General features: G+C 45.4%; 1 protein-coding gene across 1 annotated transcript in view; it reads left to right on the forward strand.

The window, feature by feature from the left end:
- Positions 1 to 12,773, forward strand: part of ARHGAP39 (Rho GTPase activating protein 39) — a 210,609-nt gene that overhangs the window by 133,985 nt on the left and 63,851 nt on the right. Inside the window, exon 3 of the mRNA XM_074558494.1 lies at positions 431 to 511. Within this exon, the coding sequence (XP_074414595.1) occupies positions 431 to 511 (81 nt within the window). The remainder of the gene's footprint in view (positions 1 to 430; positions 512 to 12,773) is intronic.

The raw sequence follows: 12,773 nt of genomic DNA on the forward strand, positions 1-12,773 counted from the left end.
ATCTAAAAAATTTTTAAAAATTATAAAAAATTTTTAAAAATTTAAAAAAATTTAAAAAAAATTATAAAAAATTTTTAAAAATTTTAAAAAAAATTTAAAAAATTTTAAAAATCAACGACTCCAAACTCGAGCAGATCCAGGTCGGGTGGGTCCCATCCCGGTGGGATTCATCTCCACGAATCCCAGAGGAGACCCTGATGTTCTCCATGGGTGGCTTGGTCGTCATCCACCCAACAAAATAAAAATCTAAAAAATTTTAAAAAACTATAAAAAATTTTTAAAAATTTAAAAAAAATTTTAAAAAATTTTAAAAATCAATGACTCCAAACTCGAGCAGATCCAGGTTGGGTGGGTCCCATCCCGGTGGGATTCATCTCCACGAATCCCAGAGGAGACCCTGATGTTCTCCTGGGCCGTTCCTGTTTTCCAGCCCGTCGCCCTCGGGAGTGTTCGAGAAGGAATACGACATTTACCGGGATTACGGCACGGAAGGGCAGCTCCTGCACTACAGGTAACGCGGATTTCCCGCCGGGATCGGGTTGGGAATGTCACCCGTGGATTATTCCCGAAGGATTTTCCAATCCTTCTCCTCGTCCCTTCCGTTCGTGGTCTTTGTGGAGCTCCAAAAGTCCTCAGGGAACCCCAAAATGTCCTCAGTGAACCCCAGAAGTCGTTGTTGAATCCTACCGAGTCCATCTTGGATCCCAAATCCTCATTGAACACCCCAAATATCCTCATTGAACCCCAAAATTCCTTCTTGAACCCCAAATCCTCACTGAACCCCAAATATCCTCACTGATCCCAAAATTCTTTCTTGAACCTCCCCAAATCCTTCTTGAATACCAAACTGTCTCACTGAACCCCAAAATTCCTTCCTCAATCCCCCCAAATCCTCACTGAACCCTCAAAATTCCTTCTTGAACCCCGAAATCCTCACTGATCCCCAAATTTCTTCTTGAACCCCAAATATCCTCATTGAACCCCAAAATTCCTTCTTGAACCTCCCCAAATCCACACTGATCCCCAAAATTCCTTCTTGAGCTCCAAAAATCCTCACAGAACCCCCAAAATTCTCACAGAACCCCAAAATCCTCAGTAAACCCCAAAATTCTTTCTTGAACCCCAGATCCTCACTGAACTCCCAAAATCCTCACTGATCCCCAAAATTCCTTTGTGAGCTCCAAAAATCCTCACAGAACCCTCAAAATTCTCACTGAACCCCAAAATCTCACTGAATCCCAAATATCCTCACTGATCCCCAAAATTCCTCATTGAACCCCCCCAAATCCTCACGGAACCCCCAAAATTCGCACTGAACCCCAAAATCCTCACGGAACCCCCAAAATTCCTTCTTGAACCCCAAATCCTCACTGAACCCAAAAAAACCTTTATTTAACCCCAAAATTCCTTCTTGAACCTCCCCAAAATTCCTTCTTGAACCCCAAATCCTCACTGATCCCCAAAATTCCTTCTTGAACACCCCAAATCCTCACTGAACCCCCAAAATTCTCACTGAACCCCAAATATCCCCACTGAATCCCAAAATTCCTTCTTGAACCCTAAATCATCACAGAATCCCCAAAATCCTCACTGATTCCCCAAAATTCCTTCTTGAGCCCCAAAAATCCTCGCAGAACCCCCAAAATCCTCATTGAACCCCAAATTCCCTCTTGAACCCAAAATTCTCACAGAACCCCAAAATTCCTCATTGAACCCCAAAATTCCTTCTTGAACCTCCCCAAATCCTTCTTGAATCCCCCAAATCCGCACTGATCCCCAAAATTCCTTCTTGAACCCCCCAAACCCTCATTGAACCCCAAAATTTCTTCTTGAACCCCAAATCCTCACTGAACTCCCAAAATCCTCACTGATCCCAAAATTCCTTCTTGAGATCCAAAAATCCTCCCAGAACCCCCAAAATTCTCACTGAACCCCAAAATCCTCATTAAACCCCAAAATTCCTTTTTGAACCTCTCCAAATCCTTCTTGAACCTCCCCAAATTCACACTGATCCCCAAAATTCCTTCTTGAACCTCAAAATTCCTTCTTGAACCTCCCCCAAAATTCCTTCTTGAGCCCCAAATCCTCACTGAACCCCAAAATTCCTCCTTGAGCCCCAAAAATCCTTACTGAACCCCAAATTTCCTCATTGAACCCCAAAATCCTCACTGATCCCAAAATTCCTTCTTGAACCCCAAATATCCTCATTGAACCCCAAAATTCCTTCTTGAACCTCCCCAATGCCACACTGATCCCCAAAATTCCTTCTTGAACACCCCAAATCCTCGCAGAACCCTCAAAATCCTCACTGAACCCCAAAAATCCTCATTAAACCCCAAAATTCCTTCTTGAACCTCAAAATTCCTTCTTGAACCCCAAATCCTCACTGAACCCCAAATATCTCCATTGAACCCCAAAATTCCTTCTTGATCTCCAAAAATCCTTACTGAACCCCCAAAATTCTCACTGAACCCCAAAATTCCTCATTGAACCTCAAAATTCCTTCCTGAACCTCCCCAAAATTCCTTCTTGAACCCCAAATCCTCACTGAACCCAAAATTCCTTCTTGAGATCCAAAAATCCTCACTGAACCCCCAAAATCCTCACTGATCCCAAAATTCCCTCTTGAACCCCAAATCCTGACAGAACCCCCAAAATTCTCACTGAACCCCCAAAAATTCCTTCTTGAACCCCAGATCTGCACTGAACCCCCAAAATTCCTCACTGATCCCCAAAAATCCTTCTTGAACACCCAAACCCTCACTGATCCCCAAAATTCCTTCTTAAACCCCAAAAATCCTCACTGAACCCCAAATATCCACAGTGAACCCCAAAATTCCTTCTTGAACCCTAAATCATCACAGAACCCCCAAAATCCTCACTGATCCCCAAAATTCCCTTTTTGAACACCAAATTTCCTTCCTGAACCCCAAATTTCCTTCTTGAACCCCAAATCCTGACAGAACCCCCAAAATTCTCACTGATCCCAAAATTCCTTCTTGAACCTCAAAATTCCTTCTTGAACCCCAAATCCTCACTGAACCCCAAATATCCCCATTGAATCCCAAAATTCCTTCTTGAACCCTAAATCATCACAGAATCCCCAAAATCCTCACTGATCCCCAAAATTCCTTCTTGAACCCCCCAAACCCTCACTGATCCCCAAAATTCCTTCTTGAGCCCCAAAAATCCCCATAGAACCCCCAAAATTCTCACTGAACCCCCAAAAATTCTTCTTGAACCCCAGATCTGCACTGAACCACCAAAATTCCTCACTGATCCCCAAAATTCCTTCTTGAACACCCAAAATCCTCATTGAACCCCAAAATTTCTTCTTGAACCCCAAATCCTCACAGAACCCCCAAAATCCTCGCTGATCCCCAAAATTCCCTTTTTGAACACCAAACATCCTCACAGAACCCCTAAAATTTCTTATGGAACCCCAAAATCTCACTGAATCCCAAATATCCTCGCTGATCCCCAAAATTCCTCATTGAACCCCCCGAAATCCTCACGGAACCCCCAAAATTCGCACTGAACCCCAAAATTCCTTCTTGAACACCAAAATTCCTTCTTGAACCCCAAATCCTCACTGAACCCAAAAAACCTTTATTTAACCCCAAAATTCCTTCTTGAGCCTCCCCAAAATTCCTTCTTGAATCCCCAAAATCCTCACTGAACCCCAAATATCCACAGTGAACCCCAAAATTCCTTCTTGAACACCCCAAGTCCTCCCTGAACCCCAAAATTCCCCGTTGGACCCCACCAGCTCCTCATCAAACCCCAAAATTCCCAAGACGTGGATAAAACCGGATTTTTGGGATTTATGGAGTCACTCCTGGCCTGGTTCCTCCCGGTTTTGATAAAACCTCAAATTCCAGGATTTTTTCCAGGAATTGGGGATGAGAGGAGGAAAATTCCAAACTTTCCAGGAGGGAAAACCAGGAGGGCGATGGGATCGGGTTTTATCGAACGTTCTCCATGAATCCATGGACAACCTGATCCCACCTTGGAACTTGGAGGGTGCAATTCCCAGGAATGGTTGGGAAGGAGCCAGAATTGGGAAGTTTGGTTGGGAATCAGGGATTGGCAGCGGGAACCAATCCCAGAATCCATCGGGATTTGTCGGTGACAACTTCAAAGCTTCGGTGTCGCCGCACTCGTGAGCTGGAGGCGCCTTGGTCTTCCCGATCCCATAAAAACCCAGTGGTTTTCCAGCTTTTCCAAGCTGGTCTCCATCACATTCCATGGAATTCGCCTCCTGGGAAATGTCAGAATTAATTGGCACTTGAGGAAGAGAGGGAAAAAATTCCAAACTTTCCAGGAGGGAGAACAAGCAGGGCGATGGGATCGGGTTTTATCGAATGTTCTCCATGAATCCATGATCCCATGCAGGAGCTGGGCGGGTGCAATTCCCAGGAATGGTTGGGAAGGAGCCAGAATTGGGAAGTTTGGTTGGGAATCAGGGATTGGCAGCGGGAACCGAGCCAGAATCCATCGGGATTTGTCGGTGACAACTTCAAAGCTTCGGTGTCGCCGCACTGGTGAGCTGGAGATGCCTCCGTCTTCCCAATCCCATAAAAACCCAGCGGTTTTCCCGCTTTTCCAAGCTGGTCTCCATCACATTCCATGGGATTCACCTCCTGGGAAATGTCAGAATTAATTGGCACTTGAGGAAGAGAGGGAAAAAATTCCAAATTTTCCAGGAGGGAAATCCAGGAGGACAATGGGATTGGGTTTTTATCGAACGTTCTCCATGAATCCATGGACAACCTGATCCCACCTTGGAACTTGGAGGGTGCAATTCCCAGGAATGGTTGGGAAGGAGCCAGAATTGGGAAGTTTGGTTGGGAATCAGGGATTGGCAGCAGGAGCCGAGCCGGAATCCATCGGGATTTGTCGGTGACAACTTCAAAGCTTCGGTGTCACCACATTGATGAGGTTGAGATGCCTTGGTCTTCCCAATCCCATAAAAACCCAGCGGTTTTCCCGCTTTTCCAAGCTGGTCTCCATCACATTCCATGGATTTCACCTCCTGGGAAATGTCAGAATTAATTGGCACTTGAGGATGAAAGGGAAAAAATTCCAAACTTTCCAGGAGGGAGAACAAGCAGGGCGATGGGATCGGGTTTTATCGAACGTTCTCCATGAATCCATGGACAACCTGATCCCACCTTGGAACTTGGAGGGTGCAATTCCCAGGAATGGTTGGGAAGGAGCCAGAATTGGGAAGTTTGGTTGGGAATCAGGGATTGGCAGAGGGAACTGAGCCGGAATCCATCGGGATTTGTCGGTGACAACTTCAGAGCTTCGGTGTTTGACCTGGAGACGCCTTGGTCTTCCCAATCCCATAAAAACCCAGCGGTTTTCCCGCTTTTCCAAGCTGGTCTCCATCACATTCCATGGAATTCACCTCCTGGAAAATGTCAGAATTCATTGGCACTTGAGGATGAAAGGGAAAAAATTCCAAACTTTCCAGGAGGGAAAACCAGGAGGGCGATGGGATTGGGTTTTATCGAACGTTCTCCATGAATCCATGATCTGCCCAGGAGCTGGGAGGGTGCAATTCCCAGGAATGGTTGGGAAGGAGCCAGAATTGGGAAGTTTGGTTGGGAATCAGGGATTGGCAGCGGGAACCAATCCCAGAAACCATCGGGATTTGTCGGTGACAACTTCAAAGCTTCGGTGTTTGAGCTGGAGATGCCTTGGTCTTCCCAATCCCATAAAAACCCAGCGGTTTTCCAGCTTTTCCAAGCTGGTCTCCATCACATTCCATGGATTTCACCTCCTGGGAAATGTCAGAATTAATTGGCACTTGAGGAAGAGAGGGAAAAAATTCCAAACTTTCCAGGAGGGAGAACAAGCAGGGGGATGGGATCGGGTTTTATCCAACGTTCTCCATGAATCCATGATCCCATGCAGGAGCTGGGCGTGTGCAATTCCCAGGAATGGTTGGGAAGGAGTGAGAATTGGGAAGTTTGGTTGGGAATCAGGGATTGGCAGCGGGAACCAAGCCAGAATCCATCGGGATTTGTCGGTGACAACTTGGATTTGGGCTGGTGGAATTCAAAGCTTCGCTGGAGACCCCTTGGTCTTCCCAATCCCATAAAAACCCAGCAGTTTTCCAGCTTTTCCAAGCTGGTCTCCATCACATTCCATGGAATTCACCGCCACTGAGTGACCTCATGGGAAACATCTAAATTAATTTCTGCTTGAGGATGAGAGGGAAAAAATTCCAAACTTTCCAGGAGGGCGATGGGATCGGGTTTTATCGAACGTTCTCCATGAATCCATGATCCCACCTGGGATCTTGGAGGGTGCAATTCCCAGGAATGGTGGGGAAGGAGCCAGAATTGGGAAGTTTGGTTGGGAATCAGGGATTGGCAGCGGGAGCCGAGCCGGAATCTGGTGGGATTTGTCGGTGACAACTTGGATTTGGGCTGGTGGAATTCAAAGCTTCGCTGGAGACGCCTCCGTCTTCCCAATCCCATAAAACCCCCGGAGCAGCCCCGGGCCATCCAAGGAGCTAATTAGCAGCTTTGCTTAATTAGCTGTGAGTGGACAAGCTTTGGTTTGAGCCCGTGAGCGCCACGAGCTGGAATCGTGGATTCCTGTTAATTGGATTAATTGTGAGGGGGGAAATTAATCATGGAAGCGTGGAATGGGATTGGGTGGGAGCTCCAAGGTTGTCCCATCCCACCCAAACCATTCCAAGGGCAGGGACACCTTCCAGAATTCCAGGTTTCTCCAAGCCCTGTCCAACCTGGCTGGGATGGAAGTGCTGTGGTGCTCCAGGACCTTTGGATGTGGATTGGGAAGTCCCAACGTGGAGATGGAGAACTTGGAGCAGGATGGGACCCAACCAGAGCTTCCAAGATCCATCATGGAGTGGGATGAGCCTCAAACGCTTCCACTGGAGCTCCATAATTTCCAAACCCCGTTTGTGAAACGATCCTGGAGGTTTGGGTTTGGGTGGGAGCTCCAAGGTTGTCCCATTCCACCCAAACCATTCCAAGGGCAGGGACACCTTCCAGAATTCCTGGTTTCTCCAAGCCCTGTCCAACCTGGCTGGGATGGAAGTGCCGTGGTGCTCCAGGATCTTTGGACCGGGATTGGGAAGTCCCAACGTGGATATGGAGAATTTGGAGCAGGACGGAACCCATCCAGAGCTTCCAAGATCCATCATGGAGTGGGATGAGCCCCCACTGGAGTTGCCACAGCTCCCTCACTTCCAAACCCTGTCTGTGGAATGATCCTGGAGGTTTGGGATTGGGTGGGAGCTCCAAGGTTGTCCCATCCCACCCAAACCATTCCAAGGGCAGGGACACCTTCCAGTATTCCTGGTTTCTCCAACCCCTGTCCAACCTGGCTGGGGATGGAAGTGTGGTGGTGCTCCAGGACCTTTGGATGTGGATTGGGAAGTCCCATCGTGGAGATGGAGAATTTGGAGCAGGATGGAACCCAACCAGAGCTTCCAAGATCCATCATGGAGTGGGATGAGCCTCAAATGCTTCCAGTGGAGCTGCAACAGCTCCTGAGCTTCCAAACCCCGTTTGTGAAACGATCCTGGATGTTTGGGTTTAGGTGGGAGCTCCAAGGTTGTCCCATCCCACCCAAACCATTCCAAGGGCAGGGACACCTTCCAGAATTCCAGGTTTCTCCAACCCTTGTCCAACCTGGCTGGGGATGGAAGTGCCGTGGTGCTCCAGGACCTTTGGATGTGGACTGGGAAGTCCCAACGTGGAGATGGAGAATTTGGAGAGGGATGGGACCCAACCAGAGCTTCCAAGATCCATCATGGAGTGGGATGAGCCCTCAAACGCTTCCAGTGGAGCTCCCGAGCTTCCAAACCCCGTTTGTGGAATGATCCTGGAGGTTTGGGTTTGGGTGGGAGCTCCAAGGTTGTCCCATCCCACCCAAACCATTCCAAGGGCAGGGACACTTTCCAGAATTCCAGGTTTCTCCAAACCCTGCCCAGCCTGGACTGGGATGGAAGTGCTGTGGTGCTCCAGGACCTTTGGATGTGGATTGGGAAGTCCCAACATGGAGATGGAGAATTTGGAGCAGGATGGAACCCAACCAGAGCTTCATGGAGCCACCTCTGTTTTTGGACACAGCCAAAATTTGCCAAAAATTTGTAATTTTCCAGCTGTTTTCACCTCTTGGCTCCCACAGGAGTTTTTGGATTCATCCTCCACAGTTGGAGGGTCCATGTCCAAATGGTTCAGTTTGACCATTCCTGAGTTTAGTGGTCAGTGTGACCATTCCTGAATTTTGGGGTCAATGTGACCATTCCTGATTTTTTGGGCCAATGTGACCATTCCTGATTTTTTGGGTCAGTTTGACCATTCCTGATTTTTTGGGTCCATGTGACCATTCCTGATTTTTGGAGGTCAATGTGACCATTCCTGATTTTCGGAGGTCAGTGTGACCATTCCTGATTTTTGGGTCACTGTGGCCATTCCTGATTTTTGGGTCAGTGTGACCATTCCTGATTTTTGGATCAGTGTGACCATTCCTGATTTTTGGGTCAATGTCACCATTCCTGATTTTTGGGTCAGTGTGTCCATTCCTGATTTTTTGGGTCAGTGTGACCATTCCTGATTTTTGGGGTCAATGTGACCATTCCTGATTTTGGGGGTCAGTGTGACCATTCCTGATTTTTGGGTCAATGTGACCATTCCTGATTTTTGGGTCAGTGTCACCATTCCTGATTTTCAGAGGTCAGTTTGACCATTCCTCATTTTTAGAGGTCAGTGTGACCATTCCTGATTTTTGGGTCAATGTGACCATTCCTGATTTTCAGAGGTCACTGTGACCATTCCTGATTTTTGGGGTCAGTGTGACCATTCCTGATTTTTTGGGTCATTGTGACCATTCCTGATTTTTTGGGTCAGTGTGACCATTCCTCATTTTTAGAGGTCAATGTCACCATTCCTGATTTTTGGGGTCAATGTGACCATTCCTGATTTTTAGAAGTCAATCCATTTCCTTGGAAGTGAGGAAGAGGAGCAGACCTGTGATTCCCTAGGGAGCCATGAGATGAAAATCCCATCTTTTGGGAAAATAACGGGATGAGGGCTGATGGTCACTCTTGGTGGTATCACAGTGGTGGCACCTCCTGTTATGGTCTTGTGCTTCCTCCTGGTGGGTTCCTGATGGGATTGATCCCAGAGGAACTCACTGGAGACCATCCCGACCATCACAGATGTCCCAAACCAAGAGGACAAAGATGGTGGGGAAGGTCCACCCCGAGCTGACCTTCAGCAAGGTCAACCTGACCTTCATCCAAGCTCATTTTGGTGTTTCCTCATCATCTACATCCCATAAAATCCTTTGGTTATGGATTCGTGGCCTCCAATGTCCTCTCCAATCTGGGAAGATCTCCTCTTGTTTTCGGTGACATTTGGAATTTGGGAACGAAGATATTTTTGGGGATTGCTTTAATTGGGATGAGCAGCTCTGATTGGCTCCAGGAATTTGGGATCCATGTTGTCCATTCCCAGATTGGTTCTTTTGGTCCTGTGCTTCCTCCTGGTGGGTTCCTGATGGGATTGATCCCAGAGGAACTCACTGGAGACCATCCCGACCAAACCAAGAGGACAAAGATGGTGGGGAAGGTCCACCCCGAGCTGACCTTCAGCAAGGTCATCATGACCTTCATCCAAGCTCATTTTGGTGTTTCCTCATCGTGGACATCCCATAAAATCCTTTGGTTATGGATCCGTGGCCTCCAAAGTCCCTCTCCAACCTGGAAAGATCTCCTCATGTTTTCGGAGACATTTGGAATTTGGGAACGAAGATATTTTTGGGAAATTGCTTTAATTGGGATGAGCAGCTCTGATGGGCTCCTGGGAATTTGGTTGTTGTCCATTCCCAGTTTGGTTCTTTTGGACCTGTGCTTCCTCCTGGTGGGTTCCTGATGGGATTGATCCCAGAGGAACTCACTGGAGACCATCCCGACCAAACCAAGAGGACAAAGCTGGTGGGGAAGGTCCACCCCGAGCTGACCTTCAGCAAGGTCAACCTGACCTTCATCCAAGCTCATTTTGGTGTTTCCTCATCGTGGACATCCCATAAAATCCTTTGGTGTCCGTGTTGTCCATTCCCAGTTTGGTTCTTTTGGTCCTGTGCTTCTTCCTGGTGGGTTCCTGATGGGATTGATCCCAGAGGAACCCACTGGAGACCATCCCGGCCATCATGGATGTCCCAAACCAAGAGGACAAAGATGGTGGGGAAGGTCCACCCCGAGCTGACCTTCAGCAAGGTCAACCTGACCTTCATCCAAGCTCATTTTGGTGTTTCCTCATCGTGGACATCCCATAAAATCCTTTGGTTATGGATCCGTGGCCTCCAACGTCCCAACCTGACCAATCCCACCCAAAAAGCCGCCGGAAAAAGGCAAAAATTCACCTTTCCAATGAATTTTTCATCCTGCTTCTCCTGGAAAAAAAAAGTGGGAATGGGATGGTGAGGGATTGGGATGGGTCATTATCTCCCTCTGGTCTTGATGAGCTTCCGTGGATGTTAATTAGCGCCGATCCCACCGGAGCAGCAGAAATTTCCGGAGATGTTTCACGGAGAGATTTGGTGTGGAGGGCTTGGAGCTAATCCAGAGATAGGGATTGGACAATTTTGGAAAATTAAAATTTTGGAAAAATAAAATAATTATTTTTTTTTTTAGTGGTATTTTGATGGGTGTAATCCTTTGGGAATATTTTAGCTGGAGAACGGAATTTTGTGCGGAGGAGCTTCAGGAGGTCGTGGGCATCCACCAAACCAAGATTTGATGTCCAAAATTTTGGGATTCAACATTCCCATGGTTCCAAAATTCCCACTGAAATTCCAAACTGGATTTTCCCCATTCCTGGATATCCCATGGATTTTATTGTATCCATCAAATTATCCTGGAAAAACTCGATCCTGGCGCTCACCTTCTTCTCTAATCTCAATTTTATTGCCCAAATTATGCAAATTTCACCTCGTTCCGGTTTTTTCTAGGAATCAGCTTCAACCAATCAAAATGCTTCCAAAAAAATGAACTCCAAGGAGGAAGCGACGCTTCCAAAAAATGGGAAGAGGGATTGGAAGTGTGGAAGGATTGGAGAGGCCGTGGTGGGGTGGTGAGAACCCCAAAATCCCACAAAAACTGAGAATTTTGAGCAGGAATTTAAAAAAAAATTTGAAATTTTAAAACGTAGAATTTAAAAGAATTTAAAATTAAAATAATCCCAAACCCTGAGATTAGTAAATACATGGAATCTCGCAGAATTCCAAATTTTGGGAGCAGCCCAGCAGGCAGGTGAAGAACAGCCAAACCTTAAGGATGGAGGATTTCGGGATTTCAACCACACAGCTTAATTTAATTACAAATTAACATAAAAAAATGAATTTTTTGCACGATTATCGAGGCTGCATTCCTGCCCTGAGGAATTTTCCCAGCTGGAAAATTTCGGATGGATCGCAGATGAAATCCATTTAATCCCGGCTCTAAATTTTAATTTCCACCTGCAAAATCTAAATAACACCGGGGCAGGGAAAGAAATCCTGGAAAAATTCATGGATTGGGTCAGTTTGGAAATATTCTTGTTTAGAAACCTCAAGTCCATCAAAAACCAAATAATTCTGGTTTAAAAGAATGAAATATTATTTTTAAAATAATTCTGTTTTTTCCCAGGGAGGGGAAAAATCCATTTAATCCCGGCTCTAAATTTTAATTTCCACCTGTAAAATCTAAATAACACCAGGGCAGGGAAAGAAATCCTGGAAAAATTCATGGATTGGGTCAGTTTGGAAATATTCTTGTTTATAAACCTCAAGTCCATAAAACCAAATAATTCTGGTTTGGAAGGATGAAATATTATTTTTAAAATAATTCTGTTTTTTCCCAGGGAGGGGAAAATCCATTTAATCCCGGCTCTAAATTTTAATTTCCACCTGCAAAGTCCAAACAACACCGGGGCAGGGAAAGAAATCCTGGAAAAATTCATGGATTGGGTCGGGTTTGGAAATATTCTTGTTTATAAACCTCAAGTCCATCAAAAACCAAATAATTTTGGTTTAAAATAATGAAATATTATTTTTTAAATAATTCTGTTTTTTCCCAGGGAGGGGAAAAATCCATTTAATCCCGGCTCTAAATTTTAATTTCCAACTGCAAAGTCTAAACAACACCGGGGCAGGGAAAGAAATCCTGGAAAAATTCATGGAAATATTCTTGTTTATAAAACCTCAAGTTACCACTTGTTCCATCAAAAACCAAATAATTTTGGTTTAAAAGAATGAAATATTATTTTTTAAATAATTCTGTTTTTTCCCAGGGAGGGGAAAATCCATTTAATCCCAGCTCTAAATTTTAATTTCCAACTGCAAAATCTAAATAACACCAGGGCAGGGGAAGAAATCCTGGAAAAATTCATGGATTGGGTCAGTTTGGAAATATTCTTGTTTAGAAACCTCAAGTCCATCAAAAACCAAATAATTTTGGTTTAAAGGAGTTAAATATTATTTTTAAAATAATTCTGTTTTATCCCAGGGAGGGGAAAATCCATTTAATCCCGGCTCTAAATTTTAATTTCCAACTGCAAAATCTAAATAACACCAGGGCAGGGAAAGAAATCCTGGAAAAATTCATGGATTGGGTCGGGTTTGGAAATATTCTTGTTTATAAACCTCAAGTCCATCAAAAACCAAATAATTTTGGTTTAAAGGAATTAAATATTATTTTTAAAATAATTCTGTTTTTTCCCAGGGAGGGGAAAAATCCATTTAAT

Source organism: Zonotrichia albicollis, chromosome 1 (genome assembly GCF_047830755.1).
Source record: "Zonotrichia albicollis isolate bZonAlb1 chromosome 1, bZonAlb1.hap1, whole genome shotgun sequence".
NCBI classification, from domain to species: Eukaryota; Metazoa; Chordata; class Aves; order Passeriformes; family Passerellidae; genus Zonotrichia; species Zonotrichia albicollis.